Source organism: Malaclemys terrapin, chromosome 11 (assembly GCF_027887155.1).
Source record: "Malaclemys terrapin pileata isolate rMalTer1 chromosome 11, rMalTer1.hap1, whole genome shotgun sequence".
In the NCBI taxonomy this organism is placed as follows: Eukaryota; Metazoa; Chordata; order Testudines; family Emydidae; genus Malaclemys; species Malaclemys terrapin.
The window spans coordinates 59,078,831-59,104,944 of NC_071515.1; the positions used below are offsets into that span (position 1 = coordinate 59,078,831).

Below are 26,114 nucleotides of genomic sequence, written 5' to 3' on the forward strand. Positions count from 1 at the left end.
AATTGTAAGACACTCAGATACTATGGTATGGGGGGGCATATAAGTAGCTTAGCTAGGTAGAATTTTAGAGGAAGAAAACAGAAGAGACTCCTCAAGGAGCGGAAAGGGAGGATGAGATGATTTGGGCACTAATGCTCAATTTTATATAGCTAATATTAGGTCATGAACAGAGCACATAATTAATCCATAAAAATAAACAAAACACTCTCAATGGATATTATGTAGTAGTAGTAATAACTGTAGTATTAATAACAGTAACATTGTTGGAGAGTCTAGAAGTCCTAATCAAGACTGTGAGTCCATTACGTTAGGTGCTGTAGAAAAAACACAGTAAAAGCATCCCTGTTCTAGCAAGCTCACGGTGCAAATACTTGACAGAAATACAACTTTAAACATTGTTTAATATAAATCTTGTATCCAAGGAGGTGAACCAGACAAAAATAACAGTCATTTTAAGCTCGGGCAATTGAACGACTGGTGAAATTTACATTTTTGAAACCCTCAACCACATCTTTTGATCAATTAATTCAAAACTGTTGATATACCAAGCAAATGATATCTATGCAGTTTTAGAAGTTGATTAAGCTTTTTAATATATTTAGTGCTGTAGTACTAGATTTAATTATTTTTTTAAATGTTAAGCCTGGTATTGTTCATGAGAGGTATTGGAAATGATATAATGGAAGAAGCAAGGAAAGTGGAATCAAAAATGCAATATTTGCTTTTAAAGTTCTTGATGTATTTTAGGAGATTAAAACCGCTTTTGTTCTAAAGATCTAAAAGGCTTAATCCTCTTTGAGTCTCTATGTATTTTAAATCCTTCAGTATTTATTTTTAGCTATGTTTATATTTTCCCCAGCAACAGATGAAACCCATGTAGTTGAGTATATTTGAGCTGCCACAGCATTATCTAACTGGATTTTCTCAGTTGAGGAGCTTTTTCCATCTTTTACCATTTTATGTGCATGTGCATATGTATGTGTGTGTATGTGTGTGTGTGTGTCTGTGTATGTGTATATATATATATATATATGTATATATATACATACACAGGCACACACACACAGGTGTAATTGATGTAGTGCTCATAAAAATTCCTTTTACTTCTTATATAATGTAATCAACTTGGTTTCTCGAGAAAAATTATTAGTAATAGCTAATTTCTAATTCTCCATCGCTTTTACAAACAATCATTTAGGTGGACCACTATTAACTTTATTTTACCAGTCCCTTGATAAGATATTCTCTTTGGTACTTGAATTGGTTTTATATTAAACTGTAACATCGGGAAAACATTTAAAGCTGGGGAATTCCTTTCATTTTAAAGATAAGAGTTTCTTGCCTTTGTATATTGATTGAGCTTAGGTATGAATATTGATCTGTGAAGTTGTGTGGGGGTTAACAATGCACATTTAATGCATATTAAATCAACATCAGCATGTGTATATAATATAAAGCCTCACATGGTTTGGCCACCTAAAAGACCTTATAATACTGTGTCAGGCAGATTAGGAAATCATCTAGAGGGCTTTGTTTATAGTTATCTGGGAGCCAAAGGATGAATGTTCTCAGTCGAGGAGTCTCAACTCTGGAAGTTGCTACTCTTTCAGTCTACCAGTATGGTAAAGCCCTAGTGTCCATCTGTCCATTTCAGTATTTGCCACATTGAAGTGATTGTGGAGATATGAACAGAATGTTACTCTGGGATGATTCCATCTGTGTTGTGTTGTAGGGTCACCGCGCCCTGGGTACCTCTTCGTGGTGGAGCATGGGGCTGTAGTCAGTGGCGGCTCCAGGCACCAGCGCTCTAAGCGCGTGCCTGGGGCGGCAAGCCGCGGGGGGCGCCCTGCCGGTCCCTGCGAGGGTGGCAGTCAGGCAGCCTTCGGCAGCATGCCTGCAGGAGGTCCACCAGTCCCACAGATTCGGCGGCAATTCGGCGGCAGGTACGCTGAAGCCGCAGGACCGGCGGACTTCCCGCAGGCATGCCACCGAAGGCTTGGGGTGGCAAAAAAGCTAGAGCCGCCCCTGGCTGTAGTCTTACTGCCTTAGTTTCCCCAACAGGGTTTCCAGCCCACTCTGGAGTCATATGGCTCAGCCCTCTGGCCAGGTCACCATGAAAGCTTAATCCCCCACTTTTGGGTAGCAGAATTGAAAGTTCCAAAACAAACATATAATAAAAGAGGCTTTATCCCAGCTGGGCATAGTTCTCAGCCCCTCCGAGGTTATTTCTCTGCCTGCTCTCTGGACTCAGTTCTCAGACCCCACCATTTTTCTCATAGTGGGGCATCCCTTGCTGTTGCCTAGGTTAACACCATTGGCAGCTGCCTGATAAACTCAGATAGGTTGGTGTCAGGCCTGCCTTCCTTTCTGAGAGGCTCTGACCAGCCACAGTCTTACTCCATTGCTGACTCCAGATGGGTGAAAACAGTTAGTATGCTCTCCTTCCTAGCCAGCTACAACTGAGTGAGCTCTTCCCTTTTTCAGCCCCTTCCTACAGGCCTGATGCCCACTAACAGTGTTAGGGCAGGCTGGTTATGCGTGCTGCAGTTTAACTCTTTCCAGTCTATGTGGGATTTGTGTACCCTATGACTATTGATATTTGTCAACACATTAAATATATTCAATGTTTATTTACTTTTGTTTATTAAATTTGCAGAGACACTGTGAAGAGCTCATTTTATAAACCTCAAAATAAAAATATTACACTGTATGTAAATACCAGAATTACATTTTTATCACAGCATACAGTGAAAAATGATAATGGTACTATAGATACAGCCATAATGCATCAGAATTCATATCTGTTTACATGAATTGAAGTAAAAGGCCCATCTTTTCCCTTATGAAAAAGTTAATAAAGAAAATTGATTAAATAATCAAATTGGTCTGTTAGGGCCTTCTCCTGCATTCCTCTTGCATCCAAAACCTGTACTGAAACAATATTTAGGGCCATTGATGTACTTGGCATCAGAGGTGGAGGTGGGAGGCAAAGGTGGCTTTAAGCCATCTTTACGTTCTCTGGACCTTGGGGCCATCTGATTGCTGAGTGGTCCATGACATACATTAGAGCAGCATCAAGGCTGCTCTAATTTAAATTGGTTATGAATGCCTCAACCATATCCCTTAACCAGGAGCCAGGAGAGGTGGCATAGGAGCTGCTATGGATTGATGCTGCTCTACATAGGAAGAATCTTCAGAGGGTTGGTTGTGCCATATTACAGCTGCTCTGCACCAGTGCAATAGTGCAAAACAAATGAAACAAGGTCAAGGATCTGACCTTTACTCTTTCTGGAAGAACAGGTTCAAACATATTCAAAATTTGCACAGCTGTTTATATTCAAGGTAGATAAACTGAAATTCCAGCAGTTTAGTATGTGGATTTTCCAAACAAAATTTTAAAAACTGAAGCTTTGCGTGGATCTTTCTGCAGAGACAAGTCTCCCTGCCTAGTAGTTTTAGTTTGTGGTGATAGCACTGCCTGGCAGTTACAGTGTGTGGCAACAACACCTCCTAGTGATTGCAGTCTGTGGCGGCAGCCCTGCCTAGCAGTTATGAAGTAGGGAAAACCTGGGCCCTCCAACTCCACCATGTTACAACCCAAGGGGCTCTCTAGAGCGCTTTAATGCAGGAGTGATGTGTGGCCTGGCTAATGCTCTCCAAGGGCCTCTTCCTACTACTTTTCCCCTCCCATGTCGTGGCTGGTAGTTGTCCCTGGCAGCCTGGTCCATGGGGCTAAGCAGGTTAGGGTGTCTCGATTCTGCAGCAGATCTGCTCCTGGGAATGCCTTCCTGGCATAATACCTCTGCAGCAGGGAATCCATGTCTGCCTCTTGCCACCTGCCCCCCCTGCTGTGCTGAAGAGACTTCCTTTTAAGTCCCTCCTCCAGCTGAAGCATGCCCAGCAGGCCTGTCAGGGCTTCCTGATCCCAGAGTTTTCCCACACTCTTAACTCTCCAGTGTGGGTTTATTCATGCCATCTTAAAAACACATGATATATTTTGCAGAAATATGTTGCTGTACCAAATTTCCCATGCCACACTGTTGTACAACATTCTGTATGCCTACTGGCTGCTATCCTCAATACTTCTGTTCCCACAGAGAGGCTGCTGAAATTCAGTGGTAGTGGCAGTATATAATTTGTGAATTGTTTTGGGATGTTATGTTGTTATGGTATGCTGCAGCCTGGCAGAATCATCACAGAAATAGGGACTGAACTACTGAGTGTCTCTTCACAAAAACTGGATATCATAATGGAAAATAAAAGGATGATATGTTTCTCTCAGGATGATTGATAAGTAAGATTTTTATAACTGGGTCTTGCTAAATTAGAACAAGTGTTTTACTAGAATATCTGTTAAGATATGATTTAGACAATTGACAATTGAAAGTAATGAATTTGACTTTACTGGAGTAATATTAACACAGTATCACTCAGTGCTGAATTTAGTTAAATACATGTAGTTAAATGGTGATTTAACCTGGTGTTAAATAGGTAAAAAACACATCAAGATTTGGGATTTTTAATTTACAGGGTAAAAATGAAGGTGTGCGGTTCCTTAGACTCCAGGGTCCTTCGTTATTTGGATGTTGTGGTTTCAGAAGCTTCATGTGAAGAGGCCACAAGAGGAAGCGACAGTCAAGATAGTTTCTGATTATGGAACCTATAAATTGCATTGAAAGCCAGTATAATCTGAAATTCCAGGACATTGTACATACTGCACTCTTAGGGACAATTCTTTTCAACAGTCATAGGAGACATACTAGTGCACTGATACTCAGATCTCAGTGGTTCAGGGGCCAAATTAGTGATCAGTACACCTCTACCCCGATATAACGTGACCCAATATAATACAAATTTGGATATAACTTGGTAAAGCAGCGCTCCGGGGAGGCGGGCTGCACGTTTCGGCGGATCAAAGTGGGTTCGATATAACACAGTTTCACCTACAATGCGGTAAGATTTTTTGGCTCCTGAGGACAGCGTTATATTGGGGTAGAGGTGTATTGCCCCAAAGAGCCACAGGTATATGTATTCATAATTTCATTTACTATTTATATGTATTATTCTTAAAGCAAAATGACTGAACAACTATTCTACAATTGGCTAATAACATAGAACAAGCATCCTGATTGTTTAATAACTTAGATTGGTTAGTAATTCAATCACAATCACACAGTGTTTTAATACCATGTGTTGCAAAGCGACACAGGAAACACATTAAAGAGCCACTTCCGGCTCCCTGGCTTCCGTCTCAGTATCACTGTACTAGTTCATTTTCCAAGACATATATGGGTCACGTGTCCTTTTCAGGGCCCCTCCTGGGGCAAGTCAGATACTCTTCACTCCTTATTGAGGGTTTGGAGCAAAGACTTAATCTAGCCCAAAATGAGCAAAATAATTTCAGACTTTATTTATATTGTATTTTATCCATCGATGATTAGCTGAAAAGAAACATCAGAAAACAGAACACTAACATATAACAGTAATTCAAACATCTTTTTTTTTTTTAACAGATCTTGATAATGTTGAAGGCATAGCAGTGGATTGGATTGGAAATAATTTGTACTGGACAAATGATGGCCACAGGAAAACAATTACTGTAGCCAGATTGGAGAAAGCCTCTCAAAGTCGAAAAATTTTGTTAGAGGGAGATATGTCTCATCCGAGAGGAATTGTCGTTGATCCTGTCAATGGGTATGAAGATGTTTAATTTATTTTACTAGTTTTATTTTACTAAATTTGTCTCCACTATGAATGCATTTAGGGTCAAATTCCCCTCTCTGACCAACACAGCTGCTCTTCAAAATTTGGGCTAAATTATGTATATTAAAGAAGGTAGCAGACCTATGCATTAAGCATTTGATTCACGGGTATTCTGCTGTCTTCCAAAAAGCACAGGGGCCATATCATGCTCTCAATCTGACAGGTACAAATCCCATTGCTGTCTGTGGGAATTGCACACATGGATCAAGAACAAAATACAGTCTTAAATATTTTAATCCACACTTGTTTCTAAAACTGAGCATGGATTGGGTAAAAACAAACACTTTTCACAAAGCCTTACATTATTCATATTCCGCTATCTGAAAAGGACAGATCTAGAGCCAATTCAGTGAGCTTAACAATTGACTTTGAACGGAATGACTTTAGTCTTCTCAGACATGCAACTAATAGGGAGTTATCTAGCTACCTACATATTTTCACATTTTCCAGCTAACTATTTATCCAAATGGAACACGTATATCATGTGTGTTTGTAATAGTTTATGTAGGATCTTTGGCCCTGAATTCGAAGAATGGGTTACACTGATCCACAAAGACAGTTTTTTTCATCTGTGAAAGATACAACTTTTGGTAATAGTCTTCATAATACAATACTTAACTGTCATAGAATGCCCACAGTGAAAGAACAAAACAGGGAACATTGGCATTTAATATTTTACGGAAAGGCATGACATTTACCATGAAATGGTGCAATACATATTAATCAGGTGTTTCTGTACGTATATTATATATTTACTCCTCTATATGAGGACATAGGCACTATATCAGAATTGCCATATGGATCTAACCCATGGTCCATCTAGCCAGTATCGTGTCTCCAACAGTAGCCAGCACCAGATGCCTCAAAGGAAGTTGCAAGAATCCCACAATGAGCAGATGTGGGATAACTCCTATTAGTTAAAGATTGGCTTAATCCCTGAATCTTGAGGTTGTCCTTCTAAAACTCTCTGTATGCAGGAACTATTATAATGCTATATATTCTTTTTATTTGTATAATTGTACCATCCCTCTTTGAATCTTACTAATTCTTGGCCTTAGCAGCATCATATGTGGAACATGATTGTAGCAGTCACAATTAGAATATGTTAAAGTTGATATAAATTGGGCAAATGTATCACTATTCCGCTGTTACTGTAGCAGGCAGAGATCCTTTTAAATTCACTCAAGAAGATAATTTGCCCCTTCAGTATTACTTAAATCTAACAATGAGGGAGACCATATACGGTTTTTTAATGCATTTTAAAGTTTTTTTCTTTTTCTTTTTTTAAAGAATGGATTAATCCTATACAACTTCAGATTTTTTACCAAAGAAGTAGAGATAACACTTGCAATAAATGTCATCTTAGTACTACCCTATATTCTAGGGGACATACTGGTTACTAGGAATAAACAACAATGACAAAAACAAACAAGTACTGTTATAATGGCTTCAATAAAAACCATCTGCAGATATTTGGATGTGTCATGTGGATGCAGTACACTTGAAAAAGAAATTGCCATATATCAACCAAATTTGTATTTTAACACAACCTTTCCTCTCCCCTTCCTCAAATCTCAAGTTTATCTTATTTTACATCATAGTACATCCACAAGAGACAGATAATTTTCATTGCTGGCAAAATTATACAAAGTGGCAAAGTGACAAAAATGACCTTATGTTGATGTAATAGAAATTCAGTGTATCCATGACCCAGTTGGCAAGACTGTTTTATAAAGTATCACTGTGGAGTGAGTCATGTAGATAATTCTAGTTTGGCTGGGTTGATTGCTATATTCCTATCACTTGGATTTATTTACATTATCAGTTTTTCATTTCCAAGTTGTCTTTTGAAGGAGGCAAACTATTATAGGAAGGCTATAATTAGTTTAAGTCATATGGTAGTGATGCAAATTAGACCCCAAATCATCCCAATACCTGAAATTATTTTGTCAAATTTTCCAGCTCACTGATTTCTATCAGTTAAATATGCAGCACAGGAGGGTATTGCATGAAGATGCATAGTCTGAGAAGGGATATCGTAGAGTGTTGTTTTCTAATAAAATAACACACACTTTCATGGTTATATTCCTTTATAAAAGTTGTCCTGAGGGAGAAGGTTTATTATGGCATTTTAATTATCTTCAGAATATTAGACTAGAAGATAAGCATTGCAAAAGCATTGCAAAGCAATAACTATATTTTGATGTTCAATTAAAATACATGTTAATACAAATGTCATTCACTTTGGGCATGTTTTGATCTGATGGGAGATAGCTACAAAAAGCCGAGGCATAACGTTAACAGGAAAAAAAAGTAATTGCTTTTTAACAAGTCATATAAATGTTTGCAAACTATATTGATTTATTGGGCCTTTCAGTACAGTAAGTAGTATATTGACCTAGTTATTTGCTTCAGTCCTAGAGAGCTGGTGCACAGGTTTCACTGATTCTATAGTGAAACTGAATGTGGTTCCAGTCAGATTTATAATGCAGCGTATAAGCCCAGGGCATTGAATTTGGTTTTGTTCTTAGCATTAAATTAAAGCAATAAAAACCTTCCTTTTGTATTGTGAGCTGGGAGAGAAAGAAAAGATGCAAGAAAACGGATGCTTACTTCTGTCATTTTTCAAAGCGATTAAAATTATCCTGTGTAAACCATGGCACATTTTTGATTTAATTTCTTACCGATATGTGATAGAAAATAAAATAGATCAGTGATATTTATTCCATGTGGCTGTGTTGAATAAAATGGTTGCCCAGAAGACCAGAGCATCATTTAAAACGTTTGATGTAATCTCAGAAGATGCTAAATAGGTTTGATAACAAAAGTATTGTTAATGAAACATTTCATAACCTTGCTGGAAATGTAGTGATTTAAGAGCTAAAATTCTTGGGCTTTACTCTTTAAAATACTGGTAAGAATTGGAGACTTGATTCTGATCTCCCACCACTATAAATCAGAAGCAACTCCACTGTAGTTAGTGAAATTTCAATGACATAAAACTGCTGTGAGATCAGTATCAGCCGCACAAAGCCTAACAGAGTCTTGAAACAATTAATATTTATAAACATGTATTTAATATTTTTACTAATATAATCAGAAGGGAATTCTGCAGATTTTAAGATCCAAATACCATGACATAGTTCCTAGAATACCCCTATTTGTGAGATTCCTGTCTTAGGACTTCTGGTATGTGCTTTATGTAAATCTAAAGAAGCATGACCAGTATATTAATTCTCTTACTTATATTCAATACTTCTTATTAAAAAGTTAACATTTGCCAATGGCTACCATACAGCGATACTGCAGATACCATAATTTCCCCTGTAATTATATACAAATAAAATTATGTTAAAAGAACATTATTAAGGTTGCAGAGTCAAGCACTCGAAAGTTAGGAAATGCCAGAATTAAGGGTGCCTCTGCAACCACCTTGTGCGTATGCATTATGATGCCGTCTTTAATTACATAATTATATACTATTTCTTCCACAAGATCCCTGCCTCATTCAGCAGACAGTGCTCAGTTACTGAGCAGCGGTTTAATATTTTGTTTTCTTCTCATTGTTCACTGTGTGTCCCCATACCTTACTTCACATTATACAAACTCTGCTATGAAGACAGAGTTATTAATTTCCTCATGGCCTTTTCTGTGGCACTCATCACTATTGTATTTGAGTGCTTCAAAAACATTAATCAATTTATTTTCACTATACACCCGTGCAAAGAGAGGATAGCATTATCCATTTTACAGATTGGAAACTGATGCACAGAAAGATTAAGTTCAAAAAGCATCAACTAATTTTGAGTGCCCAATTTGAGACGCCTAGAACCTGACTTTTCAGAATACTTAGCATAATAAAACATTTTGTATGTTCAAGCACATTGACTTCAGTTGCAGCTATGAGTGCTCAGTACATTTTTAAATAGGACCCCAGGGTCTCAAGTCAGGCACCCAGAAAATTAGGGACATACAAAAAAAAGTTTGGTTTAAGTGACTCTCCTAGGACTCACATGGGAACTCTGTTACTGAGGGAGAAATAGAATCCAGTTCTTCTGGTCAGTATTCAACCGCTTAACCAAGAGATCATCCTTTCTCTTCCTCCAATACCGTGCCTCATTCACTGCACACCTTCCAACTTCTTCAGCAAATGAAGGAGTGCTCAACAACCTCCTTTGCTACTGAAAGCTGAGTATATCCCCAGAGTAGGTCCATCCTGTGGACTGTAGTATTTGATTATGTAATTAGAGACTGCATATCATAATGCATATGCACAAGGTGCCAAATTAATGTTGGACAGGCAACCTTAAATCTGGCATTTCCTATCTTCAGTGCTTGACTTAATAATGCTCGTTTAACTTCTTTTCTTTCCTTTGGGAGTGTGTGTGTGTGTGCGTGCACATGTGTGTAACATCCCAAGTGCTTAAAAAAGGCAAATTGAAAAATCAGAAATTCTATCATGTGGCATCTTTTTGCTACCTACATGTTTCAACAACAGGGTTGGACCTTTAGTCACCATTCAGACTTCTTCCACTTGAGCTAATGGAGTAACTGATAGCACTAGCAGGCTGTCATCCCCTATGCGGACCAGTACTACAGAGGGATGGAAAAAATTTCCAGTGGGTTTCACAGACATTTGCTGACAGCAGAAGAATGTTGAGACTCAGGAATCTTGGGTTCCACCCCAGAAACTGGAGGATTGAGCACAGACACTTCTGCACATTCCCTGCAAGTGTGACCCCCTTCTGTCCCTTCCAACCTGTCCCTTTCCCAGTCCTGTCTCTTCCAATCTTTGGCTCTTCATCTCAATCCCATTATCTTCACCTAGCTAGTTCCACTATCCACTCCTCAAACCTCTCATCCCAATCCCAGTCTCTTTTCCCAGCAAGTTCTAGTCTCACCTCTCCAAAGGGAGTCTCCCCCTTCTAGTCCCAGTTGCTTGTCCTGTTCCCAGTTAGTTTCCTTGCTCAGCCATTCCCAGTTCTGCACCTCCTGACTCCTCATCCAGTCTGTCTCCCCAACCCTGGCCTCCAGTCACCTTCACTGCTTCACCTACATTCTTTATCCCCATAAACTCACACTCCTAAACTCCCTCCCGGGGCTCCTTATCCAATCTCAGTGTGTCTTCTCCCAGCTCCTTGTCCCAATCTCTTTGTTCAGCCAATCTCAGTTCTCTCGCCTCACCCCAGTTCCTTGTCAGAACTAACATCCATCTCCTTCACTTATTTTCCTTCACCCCACTTGTTCTCAGTCTCAGTCTGTCCTCTGACTCCTTATTTGATCTTAGCCTCCCTCTATCCTCTCTGCAGGTCCAGCTTTTGTCTCCTCTGCCTTCAACTCAGGCAGCCTCCTCCTCCAGTCTGCTTGTGCCCAATTGTGGGTGAGTGGCATAGCTAGCATAGGAGAAACAGCCTCCTTGCTCTCACTTTAGATGTACAGACTCTGCATGACCCACAGCAGCTCAGTGCTGCAGTTTTAGGGAAAGTCTTGCTCAGCCCTGGGCTAGAGCATATTCAGTGCAGACAGAAATTTCAGGCAATTTAGCTGTTCTCTCCAGGACATGTGTGAATTTCAATTTTTAAAGGCTTATAATTTGGTCAAATTTGGGTGGATTTTCACAGGAACAACAAAAGGCACATCCCTGACTCACAGGCTACACCATGTCAAATTTCAAGATTCTACTCCAAAGTATGGGAGCAGTAGGGCTTTTCAAAGAAAAGATTGACAGAATTTTTTAACATGGACAAAACATATATTCCCCTAACCTTGTTCTGAGAATAGGCTGCACTCATGGCAGAAATGTTCCCAAAACATTGAGCATGAGGCAGACATTCAGGATGGAAAATTTCAGTCCAAACTGTTAATATTTGACAATGTGTTAAGCAACTGAAAACAGGGTCTTACAATGAGAAGTGTCAAGCAACCTTAATAATAGTCAGTCCCATCCTATAATACCTGTGTGATATATTTTGGCAAATGTTCATTTTTTTTAATTGTAGCCACTTTATAAAACATGACTAGTTCCATACTTATCTATTTTTGTTTGATCCTCACATTAGAGGATCTTCAAAGCTCTCAAGAACTGTACGTAGTCCATCTGTTTTTCCCCAGAAGAAATGGGGTTGCAAATTTCTCACTTTCTTTTTTCATTTTGCCAAATTTGTGTCCCAGGAGTAAACTGTAGTTATAAGGCAAGGTACTGCAAGGTGCTGAGCACCATGATCCCTGCATAGCAAAGTACTTAAGCGCGTGCTTCAGGTGAAGTCCCATTGAAGTCAAAGTTATTCATGTGTTTAAAGTTAAGCATCTGAGTTAAGTGCATTTCTGAACTGGGGCCAGGGTGATAAGCACCTTGCCAGATCAAGTCCATATTGTACTACTGAAGATGTTTACATTAAAACAGCAGCTAATTTTTAGAGTCAATAAATAAGAAGGCTCTGATCATTTTATTCCAGCAAAACATATATAAATGAAAACCCTAAAATACTGTTTGAACATAATATACTATTTTATAAAAATACAAATGTGTTTGGTTGAAAGGAGTTGTGTGGTAAGGGAGCACTAATGCACATACATTGTGCCACTGCTATTGGAAAAATATATTAGCTGACTAAAAAAATTTACACAAGTCCCTTGTATTCCAGGAAAGTGGTAAAGGAAATTCAAGTGAAAAATAAATATGGCCTACAAATATCATAAATGAAAATGGGAAATATAACCAGTGCAACAAAACCTTAAGAATAGATCAATTCAGCAGCCAGTGTATGAATGATGGAAACTTAGGCATGGTCTACACTGGGGCGGGGGGGATCGATCTAAGTTACACAACTTCAGCTACGTGAATAACGTAGCTGAAGTCGACTACTTAGATCTACTCACTGCGGTGTCTTCACTGCGGTGAGTCGACTACTGATTCCCCCCGTTGACTCCGCCTGCACCTCTCGCTCCAGTGGAGTACCAGAGTCGACGGAGAGCGTGTTATCGTGTCTAAACTAGACGCGATAAATCGACGCCGATGGATTGATTGCTGCCCGCTGATCTGGTGGGTAGTATAGGCATACCCTTAGAGTCTTTGAATACAACTAGACAAAAACAGCCTACGGTTTCATTTTCTTTCTAAAAATCTGTATAAGGTATAAACAAATCACAATATTGTTTTAAGTAAGTCATCAGCTTTTAATATGTGATAGAAGTAGTATTCAAAGTTTCAAGGTCACTTAATCTCTAGTTATTAAACATGTGTGCAGTTAACTCATCCTATGTGGAGTTTTTCAATAGTGTTAAGCAGCAATAGAGAAAAGCAGATAATTTGCATCAAGACGACAAAATAGACTTGGCCAAACAATCCCAATACAATTCTGCCCTTTGGAACAAAGTCAATCCAATTCCTGGTCTTAAAAAAAGATCATAATTGCTGAGATTAAATAAAGTCTCTAACAGCTCATTAACAGTACTCTGACTTCTCATATCAGTCATCTCACTTTTTAATCACATAATTGATTATATTTTGTGTGTATAGAATAGTAGTTTAATGACACTGAACCAAAGGGATTTTTTTTTCTTTGCTGCAAATGCTGCTATTCATTTGAAGGAATCAGCAGGCGTCATTCACGCAAAAGACTAAAGCAAACTACAATCGTATGAAGTTACAAACTTTTTGTTGAAGGCCTTCTAAAATATAAATCAGGTAGTTCAAATGATATCTGAATGCTTTTATTTATAATTTCATAGCTGGATGTATTGGACGGACTGGGAGGAAGATGAAATAGATGACAGTGTGGGAAGAATCGAGAAGGCATGGATGGATGGCTACAGCCGGCAGATTTTTGTGACATCAAAGATGCTGTGGCCAAATGGTTTAACTCTGGACTATCATACAAATGTATTGTACTGGTGTGATGCCTATTATGATCACATTGAAAGAATATTTTTGAATGGCACTGACAGAAAGGTAAAAGAAAAATGCTGCTGTTTTGTCCACAGGCTTCCCCTTTCACTGAATCATATTGTGTTGTGTTAAAAATATTTTTCAAAGTTTTTTCCCCTCCGCTCCTGCAAGGCTGCTGTAAGTAGACCCTGTGGGTTGCCTGGCATAAGCTCCATTGAAAACAGTGCAGTTGGCACTCTACTATAGGAGAACATGGCATGGCCTGACATATTTTTCTTAGCTTTAGAAGCAGTGATACAAAGGTGTTGTTTTTTTTCAATCCAGTTTTCCCATGTAGCAATGAATTGTGCTGTGATTGAGACACCAGGGTACAAGGACTTCCAGTAGAGACAATTTAACACAGTTCCTTCTGGCTCTGCCAGCAGGAGCCTTCTATTGGGCTCACCCGGTAAAACAGCTTTTCATGGATTGCATGGGTCAGTGCTTAGACTCCGTTATAATACACAGGGGAGACACACTAACAAGTCCAGCCACTTGATTATGGAGCTTGCTAATTCATTTAGCCAGTTTCACTAGCTAGACACATAGATTCTATGGCCTGAAGGAACCATTATGATCTAGTCTGACATCCTGTGTAGCACAGGCCATAGAACTTCCCCAAAATACTTCCTTGAGCGTATCTTTTTAAAAAAATTCAGTCTTGATTTAAAAATAGTCAGTGATTGAGAATCCACTATGACCCTTGGTAAATTGTTCCCGTCGTTAATTACTCTCACCATTAAAAATTTACACCTTATTTCCCATTTGAATTTCTCTAGCTTCAATTTTCAGACCTCCTTGATGACGAGTCCCCATTTACAGTTACATTCTGAGACCTATCAGTTATCCAGTTTTTAATCTATTTAATGTGTACCGTGTTAACTTTATACCATTCTAGTTTTTTAATCAAAATGTGTGCGGTACCAAATCAAATGCCTTACAGATGTCTAAGTATTATGTTGGCAATATTATGATCAACCAAACTTATAATCACATCAAAAAAAGATATCAAGTTAGTATAACAGGATCTCTTTTCCATAAATCTATGTTGATTTACATTAATTATATTACCCTCCTTTAGTTCTTTATTAATTGAGTCTCTTATCAGCCATTCCATTATCTTGCAAGGCTCAATATCAGGCAGACAGGCCTGTAATTACCTGTGTCATCCTGTTTATCCTTTTTAAAAATTGGTACAACATTATCTTCTAGTCTTCTGATACTTCCCCAGTGCTCCGAGACTTATTTAAAATCAACAGTAATGGTTCATCGAGCTCCTTAAACAACTGTTGCAAGTCATCTGGACCTGCTGACTTAAAAATGCCTAATTTTAGTAGCTTTTCTTTAACATCCTCAAGAGATACTAGTGGAATGGCAAGAGTGTTATCATCACCATCTGATGAGTCTCCAACATCTGTTTTTTCCCCAAATGCAGAACAGGAATATTTATTGAACACTTCTGCCTTTTCTAAATTATTATGGTTAATTCTACCATTTCCATTTACTTGGAAGTTGTCAGACACAATAAATACTTTGTTATTTCAGAAGTTGCTGGAGGAAGTTGCAGTGACTCAGTGGTCAAGGGCACAACACCCACTTGTGGAAACCTGTTCCAAAGCCTAATAGTTTGTGGTGAAATTCACCTTATCTATCTAAGGATGGAAAAGTGAAATCCAACCCCATAAAAAAACAGGGACCAGGGCATTCCCCTCAATAGTCACTGCTTCAGAGTATGGGATGGAATAGCACACACACTGTCTGCACCCTTGAGCAGCGTGTGAGGGCCACAGGATCTACACAATCACAGATCCTGTGATCTGTGTTCTAGCCAGTGCTGATTCCATCCTACGTGCTAGCCTACTTGGGACTAGTATTCAGACCCCTACATAGCAGTTGTGGAGACTACCCTTGTATACATGGTTGCTCCATTGGTGCTTCCTCCTGCATAACCTCATTGTGTTGCTTATGTGATGCCAAAACATTTGTGCAGATAGATTTGCTTCAGCTCTGTCCTATTTGTGCCTCTCCAGCAGTGTCAAGGGGTTGCTCCAACAGCACAGTTGGGGTGCTCTTTTCTGCTTTTTCTTCCTCCCGCAACTCCACCACCTGCCCCAGCATAAAGGATATGTTGGGGGTAGGAAAAGCATGGTCATAGAGCCTTGCATCCTACCAATCCTGGGTTAACAGAAAAGCTCCTAGGAAGCCATTGCAGCTGGTAAAGGTTGGACTAGCCTTGAGGTTGCTTTAACTTTTACTGAGGGCTGAATTGGCCTCTGCCCATCACCTAGTTTGGGAGAATGCAATGGAGCAGGTCTTGTTCTGAGTATAGCTTGCCTGCACTCAAAGATCTCTCTCATTCTTTTTAAAAGTGTTGTTGATACAATTAAGATTTGGATGAAATGTTTGGTTCTTAAATGGTCATTGGTAATTACCAGGTACACTTACCTTTGTGTTTGGTATTAAGTCTTTTAACATTAAATATGGCAGATTATGGACCAAATTCAGAATTGGAGTAAGTAAGTGCCTATTCAGCAGACTTTACACATTTTACTTGTGTGCCAGTACAGTGGGGAATTACAGTGGGTAAAGAAGACTACACAGATCCACCAGTAGGGATGGTTTAAAATTATCTGTTGAAACTATGTTTTTCTGGAAAATTTAGCTTTTGTCATTGTGCAAATGAATGCCTGAAAATCAAAATGTTTTGATTTGGAAATGCTGCACATGAGAATTGTCATTTGAATGCCTTATCTCCCCATTCTTCTCTATTGGCCAGGCTACCCAGTTGAACTACATTTTCTATGAAGCTGGATGGCCAGGGACTTCCATGATGCACTGCTTTCCCTTTCCAAGAAGGGAGACAGTGATGCATCATGGGAAATGTTGTCCGACAAGGGAACTCAGCCGATAGAGGAGAATGGTAGCTTGAGGAACCCAAACTACTATCTCATGAGGCACTGTAGAGGCATTAACAAAAAAGACATATTTTGGGGTGTGGACATAAATTTTGGTATTTGAATTTCTGCCAAAAGTCAAAATTTTGTGTTGAAAGTTTAGATTAAAATCCCCCCCCCCATTTTCATCAAAACTTTACAGAGGAAAAAAAATCATGTTTTTAACTGCCTCTATATAAGGCAGACCCTCTTATGTGAGGAGCTGCATTTGTCACCAAGGCAGTCCTGAGACTGGAGTAGTGGCTGTGAAGTGAGTTTTACAGCAACTCTTCAGCCTCTGTACTGGAGATAGGATTTTACATATAACTCCAGTGACTAGGAAAGTTGCAGGTATTCATGGAAGATACATTTAATTTGAAAGGTTGCCTTATTTCAGGGACCATGATGTGTATTCTCCTCCAACTTCAATAACTCAGTTCCATTTAACAATAGTGAAAGCAATGACTGTAGGTCACTGGAAGAAGGTAAATAACCAAGTGATATACCAATGCCACCCATAAAGCCACATGGTAGAAACTCAAGACAAAAAAAAAAAAAAAAAAAGGATACATGTGGATTATCAGAGTAGAGCCTCTATTTAGAGTGTATTAAAATGTCTGAAAAACACTGGGGATATTGGAATATCAAGTCTATTAGAATCAAACTTTGATTTTACTGTATGTTATGAATGAAATCTTTATGTGTATGGACAGAGTTGCTCATTTCTGAGCTTTCTGTCTTCTCTTCCCAAGTCTGACATGTATACTAAAACATTTCAATTCTGACCTGTATTCAGTTCACATTATTTAATTGCAGGTAGTCTACAACGGGAAGGAGCTGAATCATCCTTTTGGGCTATCACATCATGGAAATTATATTTTCTGGACAGATTATATGAATGGCTCTATTTTTCAGTTGGATCTGATGATGAGGAATGTAACGCTACTAAGAAGTGAGAGACCACCTCTCTTTGGACTTCAGATTTATGATCGCTACAAGCAGCAAGGTATTGACAATATGTAACTTCTCTACAAGGTTTCAAACCAAACATTATTTCACAATAGTTATGTATACTGAATATTTTTCTCATGCTTCCTCAATGTTTGGAGGAAAACAGCTGGATTCAAAGCCAATGAAAATATTGGGTGATATAAAGATATTTCATGAGGTTTCAGCCCCTTATAGGATCATAACATTCATCATCTCCTTGTTCCTGCCTGCCAACTACATTGACTCAGAATATTATATCTAGCTACAGTTATTGGATGTGTGTTCACACAGTCTTTCTGGATTGACAGTTTTTCCATACATGTGAAAGGAATCTTGAAATACAGTACATAATACCTATTTTTTGTTCAAGTTATTGTTGTAGCTACCTTTTCTCAGTGGCCGGCGAGCCCAGAAACATTTTATGTCTTTTTTCTTTTGTAATTTTCTTTTCCTCCTCCTTGATCTTCATCAGCTCCACTACAGCATAATTCAGTGGCTCAGTCAGCTGAGACTGTACAATGATGCTCTGCTGTGCTGCATTGATTGACCAGTAGGGGGAAGCATACACCATAACTTAAATCAGAGGAGAAGTTTTTCTCCTCAAATAAAAGGTCATAAAGAAAAAAACATGGATGTGGTTCAGATAATGTGATTCCTAGCTCACAGGTTAGTTTACAATTATGTTCAGTGAAGAAATGACTTGGGTTCTCATTACTTGTCTACAACACAAAGTAGGGATTATTGTAAGAGCAAAATATGAAATACCCACCCAGGCATAGATTTAGTTGGAGCTTAAATAGCAGAAACTCAGATCTGAGAACCTCTCCAAAGGATAGCTACAGTATAACAAAATAACAGTATCTGGTATAGTTTTAGATACAAATACGAACTTGTGGAACTGTTTGATCAATATATTAAGAATGTGTGTAACGATCTTCAAAAGAACAGAATCAGATAGGGCTATCATTCTTTGTCTGGAATAAAAGTAGAATAATGCTTCCAGTTTCCATAGAAGATCAAAGTCTCCAACATGGCAGCTCATCTATTTAATTTTTCATATGAGGCACTCAATATAATTTTCAAGCATAACTGAACCTAAAATGAAATGAAATGCTGTAACATTCATCTATGTGTTAAATATCTGTAATATTCATCATATGTTATGCCTATTGATTATTATACCATGCCTCTAAAATAAGACTTGTTCAGCCGCAGTCAACATATTAAGTTAGTGACTGTCACAGTTACAGGCTGATGGCACCTCTGTCCCTTTACTGGTCTCTCGGAGTATACCGCACCCCCCCAGGTGTTAAGCCTCATGCCTTTACTTGTTTTGCAGTGGAATTTCTTAATCTCGGTATAATGTCCCATCAAACTCAGTTCCTTATTATCATGCAGGTCTGGCTGGACACCTGCATTTCTTCCTTTGGGAGTCTGTGACCAGTGATATAGTGACCAACATCCTTCTTAAAATCAGTATGTTTATTAGGAAATGGAACAAAGCAATAGAGAAAATGATTTAGAAACAGCAAACAGCCTACGAGAACATTTATAGTCTCATCTGATCTTACACTTCACTACAAGCAAAGTTAGATGGGCTTTCCTCTTGAATTACAGGAAAAGAACAGATTGAATTTACATTGTTTTAAAAAGTCAGGGCGTTCTCAGGTCCCTTCCTGATCCTATTTTGTCTTCCAGAAAATATCTCTCTCATTCTGAGCCACCATTTTATCAAAGCCCCACTGCCCTTTTGTATGCCAGGGCCCAATTACTGTATTGATGAATTATTTTTGTGACAGGACACCAAAGTATGAAGTCTCAGACTAGTGTTTCCCAGTCTGTCAGTGAGTCTATCTAAAAGAGGGCTCCATTGTTTGGCATTTAGTCCCATTCAGCCTAATGGCTAGTCGTGTGTGTGTGTGTGTGTGTGTGTGTGTGTGTGCATTTAAATTGTCTTTTCCCCTCTGAGACATTCCAACACACCCATTCAGAAATTCAATTCATAGACCATATTTTGGGGTACATTTACTACCAAGTGCCATCACATTTGTCACACAGTGTTCAAGGCTATCAGCTTTCGCATAACAGTCTACCCCTTAGTCCAGGCACTTTTTCAGGTACTCTGATCTACTCCCAAAGTCATGGACCAAGATGGTTGAAGGCTTTTTCTACTAATGTAGACCATAACATTGAACACAGTTACCTAAAATATGGATGGAGTCGATTTCGAGTAAGATTTTCAAAAGAGCTCAATGCTAGAGTTGGAACATGGTTTCAAAATAACTTAGCACCCAATTACTTACACTGAGAGCAATGCCAATATAGGAGTTATTGTTTGCTGAGCCCTTTTGAAAATGTGGCTCATAGTTGTTGCATATTTCATGCTCATGTATGTTGCATGTATGTAATCATATCAATAATTTAAGCAAATAATTGTATTAGGTTATTATCAAAATAAAAATACAATTGTATATTTGATGAATTTATATCTATCTATCCACCTATCTATATCTACCATATGGTATGATACTAAAGCTAGGCTGTTTGGCTTACACATCTTTGACTATATTTGACAGCATTAGGCTTGTGATAAGGCACAAGCCAACATATTCATGCAAATATAGAACTGAAGGAATTGCTAACTAGTTGTAAATACTTCAGTGTACCATTTGAATAAGAGGATTAACCCAATACATATTACATAATACAGCATTTTTATATGTGTACTATGAATTGGATGCAAGGTAACTGTGTTATTATGACTTTAGAACATAGCCCCATTTTTACTGAATTAAAATGGAATCCTGCCCTACGTTAGATCTTAAGCAAAATCTCAGTGTAGCAGTTAAAAACTAATGCAAATGTTAAGAAACAGGATAATCATTTTAAAAGCAGTAAATGGGGAGGGAATGTCAGAAAATAAAAACTGTCTTTAAAACGTTTTATTCTTGAAATGCCTGGTAGCTGAACAGTAAGGGCCTTGGAAACAGTTCACAGCTGATGCCACAGAACAGTCTAATTACTGCATTGTTCTACTGTTTCATGAGATATTGGCAGCCTAGGAGTCTCTTCAGCAATTCCATTGTCACCCTTTCTTTGACTACTTGCTTAGAATTCATTTCATATGTTTTGTCATTTAGGCTACCACTGATTTAATCCACTGTATTTAATGCTCTATATGCATTAACCTTGAAACCTTTTAATTTGAATCTGAATGTAGCCATTTATTTTAATTCTGGATGTCTGTGTTATGACATCCCACTGGAGTAAAAAGAGCAGGGCTGCAGGCTGAAGTACTTCAGAGCCAGACTGTGTTTTTTGCTTTTCCCCACTGTTTTGTGATTATCTTTGGGCTGATTACCCTCCTCGTTGGTGTGATTATCTGAGAAACTTACTCTCATATCAAGATTTTTCATGTATTGTTTCTCTTGCATTTTTACAAGCCTTCAAAATGGCTGTATTATTATGGTTCGTATTTGTTTTCAGGACTTTTGATGTTTTCTTTGATCTCTGTGTTATTTGGGTTCATTGGTTTGAACAATGAGAGACCCTGTAAAGATTTTGAGAGTCTATTGGGCTAACATTCCTGAGGTTCTTATGATGCTTATTCAAAATGTGTTCTAATGTATCTGTTCCTCTTTTAGCTGGAAATATTATGAGATTAGGTTGTATCCAGCACTTTTCAGTACTTTGGATTTTGGCAGGTGTAGCTGTAAAAACGGAATAGTCTTTCATGCAGTATTTGGATACTTGTCTTTGAGTCCTAAATACAGCCAGGAGTTTAGACCTTAAGCTTTCTGAATGAAGAACTTGTTTTGAAATTGGAGGGACTATCAGATGGAGAGAACAGGGTGGATCACACCCAGAAAGTTTAAGTATGCATTATTTAATTTGTTTGACATTAACCAAACATTTTTCAATCCTCTAAACTAGTTTGGTTCATTTTGATGTTGAGTGACAGTTCTGATAATTTCTGAGGACTTTTGCAATTGTTTATTTAGCATTTTCTATTAAATGCAGAATTGAAAACATTATTACTGGTATAAGAAGAAAGAAGAATGGAGGGAAAAATATCATTAGGTATAAAACACTTGGCATTTACATCTTTCTAATCCTTCCACAGGAATGGTACATCTTATTGAGCAACTGTCATATTAGGATTTAATCATCACAGTGACCAATGTAATTGGCAGTTTTTCTGGTTCACCTCTGGGATTCTCAAGGAGAGCTAATGATTCAAAAGAACTCTTTCCACCTTAATTTCTGTTTGTCATATATAACTATATTAAAAAAAATGACTGTAAATACTTTGGTTCTTCTGCCAGGGCATGCCATTTGTCGAAACATAGATAAAGGTTAAATCAATGCCAACATCTTTGTCAGCTTTTATTATATCCACTTCTCATTAACTACAATGCCCAAAATCTTACTGTAACACTAATCTAAATTTGGAAGCTTTTTTTTTTCTTTTTCCTATGTTGTCAGCCACCTGGATGCCTTTAATATTGTAGGTGTGATAAAAGAGCTCCATAGGAACTAAATAAGGCAGATATCTTTTGTTAACAATAATCATACAAGCAAATCTGTTGGTTCAGGGATCGTTTTTATTGTCAATGAACTAGCACATCTTACCTGCTCTTTTTTCCCCATGACTCACAGATTGATTTATTATTTATAATCTAATTTTCTAATTTATTTCCCAGTGTAACACTAAGACAATCCTTGATTGTCATAATTAGTCACAGCAGAAAGATGTTCCCTAATTTGAGTCCATAAATCTGGACAAACCTAATTTAATTTTGGAATTTTAGGTTTTTATCAGACAGATTTCAGAACAATATCTCTGGACATTAGAGTGTAAAATTATAACCATATAATGACAGATATGAAGACTAAAAGTAAAAGTAATCATCCTTCTTTGAGTGGCTATGCATATTCACACATTGGGTTTTGTGCTGCCTACTGTTGCCTAATGGTAGAATGTTCTCCAAGGAGTGTCCGTTAAAGCATTCCCCCCCCCCCCTCTCGGTATGAGTGTGGCAAATTACAAAGCTGTTATAGCCCACTGTCAATTCCACCTGTGGCAATTATGCAGGATTTGATGGATGACAAAAGGAGACTGGCAAATGAGATCTTAATAGAGGTTCAAAACATGGCACATTATCAGGGCTTCATTTGATGCCTTGGACTCTTCTTCTAAAGCTTTGGCTTCTGTAGTTACTGTGAGGAGACATGCTTGGCCTCGATCCTCTCCCCTGGCATTGAATACTAGAATTAAAGTGGAAGATCTCCCCATCAAAGGAGATAGTGTTTTCAGTGACAAGAAAGATAAGTTGCTAGAAAAGCCGGAGACAAGATTGATGGCTCACTCTTTGGATTTGATTTCTTTTATCAGGAGCCTTCTTCTAATCCTTCTTTCTGTTATCATGGTAGTAATATCTGTAATCTTCCTTGGATTATTTCTTGTCAAATCAAAAATGTCAACAAAAGCAGCAGCAGGCTATGTCTTTCCGTATGTCTTAGCACCTCTCTGTAGTAGTGACTCATTTGAGAAAGCAGGGTATTTTTGTTTATATATTTAAATGATTGGCTGTTGAATGCTGCTGTTTGCAAGGAATCTATTAAATCATATTGATTTTACATTCACCCTTTTTTCAAACCTATGACTACTTCTGAATGTCATAGAGTTGAATCTCCATATAACTCAGATAATTTTATTCATAGGCTCCATATTGGACTCAATAGCAAGGAAAGCCTTTGTACTAGAGGATAGATTTTTTTTAAATAGTGCAGTATGTTTTAAATATTCAGATATGTCAAATTCAAAAGGTAATTTTATTTCTCAGTCTCATAGGTCTCATGTCAGCTATTTCTTATATGACTTCATTTGTACATCTCAGAATGAGGCCAGTGCAGCATTGGATGCCTCAGGTCTACAGACCAGATCTGGACAATCTTCAAATATTAGTCAACATGCTTTGAAACATTCTGAACTCATTGACATGGTGGTCAGACAGAGATAGCATTCTCACAGGTGTCCAGTTAACCCCCCTTCATTATAGGTAAGAGTAACGTCAGATGCATCAAGCAATGGTTGGAGGGTGCATCTGAGTCATCTAACAGTTCAAGTTTACTGAGCTTCTCAAGAGCAACATTTGAACTTCAACGTGTAGGCGTTAAGAGCTATTTGTCTGTCCCTCAGATTATTCCTTCCTCACTTACATGGGAGGAAAGTGCAAGTAGCAATGGCCAATACATCCATTATGTATTATATCAATCAATGTGGCTGCTCACTCTGCTCTGCTATTCACAGATGCAATCAGACTATAGGACTGTTGCATTCTCCACAACGTTTATACGATGGCTCTCCATTTAGTAGAAGAGAACAATTTAATTGCAGATCATCTTAGCAGGGACAGTTCCAGAAAGTGGTATTTGAAATGGTGTGGATTCATGGCTTGGATGCAGGAAAAATTTGATTCTCTTGTATAAGCTTCCATAGTTTCTGGTTTGGAATATGTAATGCATTTAAAGATTGAGTGGTTATCTAAATTAATGGTTCTCAACCAGGGCTACACAAAAGTCTTCAAAGGGGTACATCAACTCATCTATATATTTGCCTAGCTTTACAACAGGCTACATAAAAAGCACTATCAAAGTCAGTACAAACTAAAATTTCATACAGACAAAATGAGAAAGTAAGCAATTTTTCAGTAATAGTGTGCTGTGACACTTTTGTATTTTTATGTCTGATTTTGTAAGCAAGTAGTTTTTAAGTGAGGTGAAACTTGGGGTACACAAGACAAATCAGAATTCTGAAAGGGGTACAGTAGTCTAGAAAGATTGAGAACAACTGATCTAAATAATCGTGGAAAGTTCATTTGGCAGATATCTAATCTTAGCATACTTTCATTCATAGTAGATCACTGTTCATGCATAATATGGTTAAGAAGTTTATGAAGGGGTTATCAAATATGTATCATCCTTTGAGAAATCCTGTCCTCCTTGGGATCTTAATTTGATCCTATCTACACTCATGAAACCACTTTTTGAATCATTGGCTGAATTTTCTTTCTATTATTTATCTTTCAAGACAGCATTCATTAGGGCCATAATATCAGCCAGAAAAGTGAGTGAATTAAATGCCTTGATGGCTGACCTGACATTTACGTCTTTTCATAAAGATAAAATGGGTCTTAGACCTGATCCCAGGTTTTTGCCAAAAGTGGTTTCTGAATTTCACATCAATCAGACAATTACTCTGCCAGTATCTTTTTTTTCCAAATCCACATACTAATAAGGCAGGATCTGTTTTACATACTTTGGATGGAAGAAGAGCTCTTGCATATCATATGCATAGTAATAAAAGTTTTTGAAAATACTCTAAATTATTTGTGTTTTATACTAAGAAGCATATGGGTTATATTGTGTACTTCCAGACTATTTTTAGATGGATTAAAACAATGTATTAGTAAAGTTACATGTTAGCAGAAGTTCTTTTACCTGTAACAGTACGATCTCATTACACCAAAGCTGTGGCAGCATCTTTTGCTTGTCTTAAGCAAGTCACAGTTACTGAAATTTTCAGGACTTTAACTTGGAGTTCTGTGCATACTTTTACTGAACATTATGCTCTTGATTTGGCTTCAAGGATTGATGGTAGATTTGGTGGAGCAGTGCATTGGTTTCTCTTTAATTAGGACTCTGTTCCCTGCTCCAGCTTATTTTCCATCCTGTTTATCAAACTACCAACAAGTGTGAATATACAAAGCCACTCAAAGAAATTAATGTTACTTACTTGTAACCAGAGTTCTTCGAGATGGGTCTGCATAGTCACATTCCTGTCTGCCTTCCCCTTTTTTTTTCAGAATCTTTTTGTTCTGTATCTCTGGGTTGGCAGTGGAAGGCACTGAGATGGTAGAGGGCGCTGCACAGTGTCCCATCCAACTTCAGCTCATGTACTACAGGCATTTAGATATTCCAGAAATCTTTTCGTCTCAGAGGAGCAGGAGTCTCCACTACTTGCCAATACTGTACACTTGCCCATCCCAAGATTTTCTGAGTCACTGAAGCCACATCTCTCACAGAGGCCTCCTACCTGTCAAACACCTACCATTCAGGAAGACCATTTATCTCCATCTTCATTATGCACATCTCCTCAGGACTATATTGAGGATGATTCCACTGATTCTCAGATTTCTGTCCAGGGATCCCTTGTCTATTGTACTAGAGACTATTCACCTACAGTGAGAGAAAAACTTTGAAGAAAAAAAAAAACAATCTTGAGCACAGTGCCATTAGTCTGAACAACAATGGATGCCCCCTCCTATATCTTATGAGCCCCTTCAGTGGCTTCATTGAGATCTCTGGGCTTTCTATCACCAAGAATTCTTGAGGACTCTGAGTTTCTCTCATGGAGAGCATTCAGGGAGAAATTAACCTGACCCACTAGAGGAGACTTCTGAGAAGCAAGAGGCAAGAACTGACAAGGAGGTAACACC

The 26,114-nt window shown here is 38.2% G+C and overlaps 1 protein-coding gene across 1 annotated transcript in view; it reads left to right on the forward strand.

Moving 5' to 3' along the window:
* LRP1B (LDL receptor related protein 1B) overlaps positions 1–26,114 on the forward strand; it is a 1,255,163-nt gene that overhangs the window by 679,674 nt on the left and 549,375 nt on the right. The window contains exons 12-14 of the mRNA XM_054044441.1: positions 5,514–5,694; positions 13,495–13,714; positions 17,440–17,629. Coding sequence (XP_053900416.1) covers positions 5,514–5,694; positions 13,495–13,714; positions 17,440–17,629 — 591 coding nt within the window. The remainder of the gene's footprint in view (positions 1–5,513; positions 5,695–13,494; positions 13,715–17,439; positions 17,630–26,114) is intronic.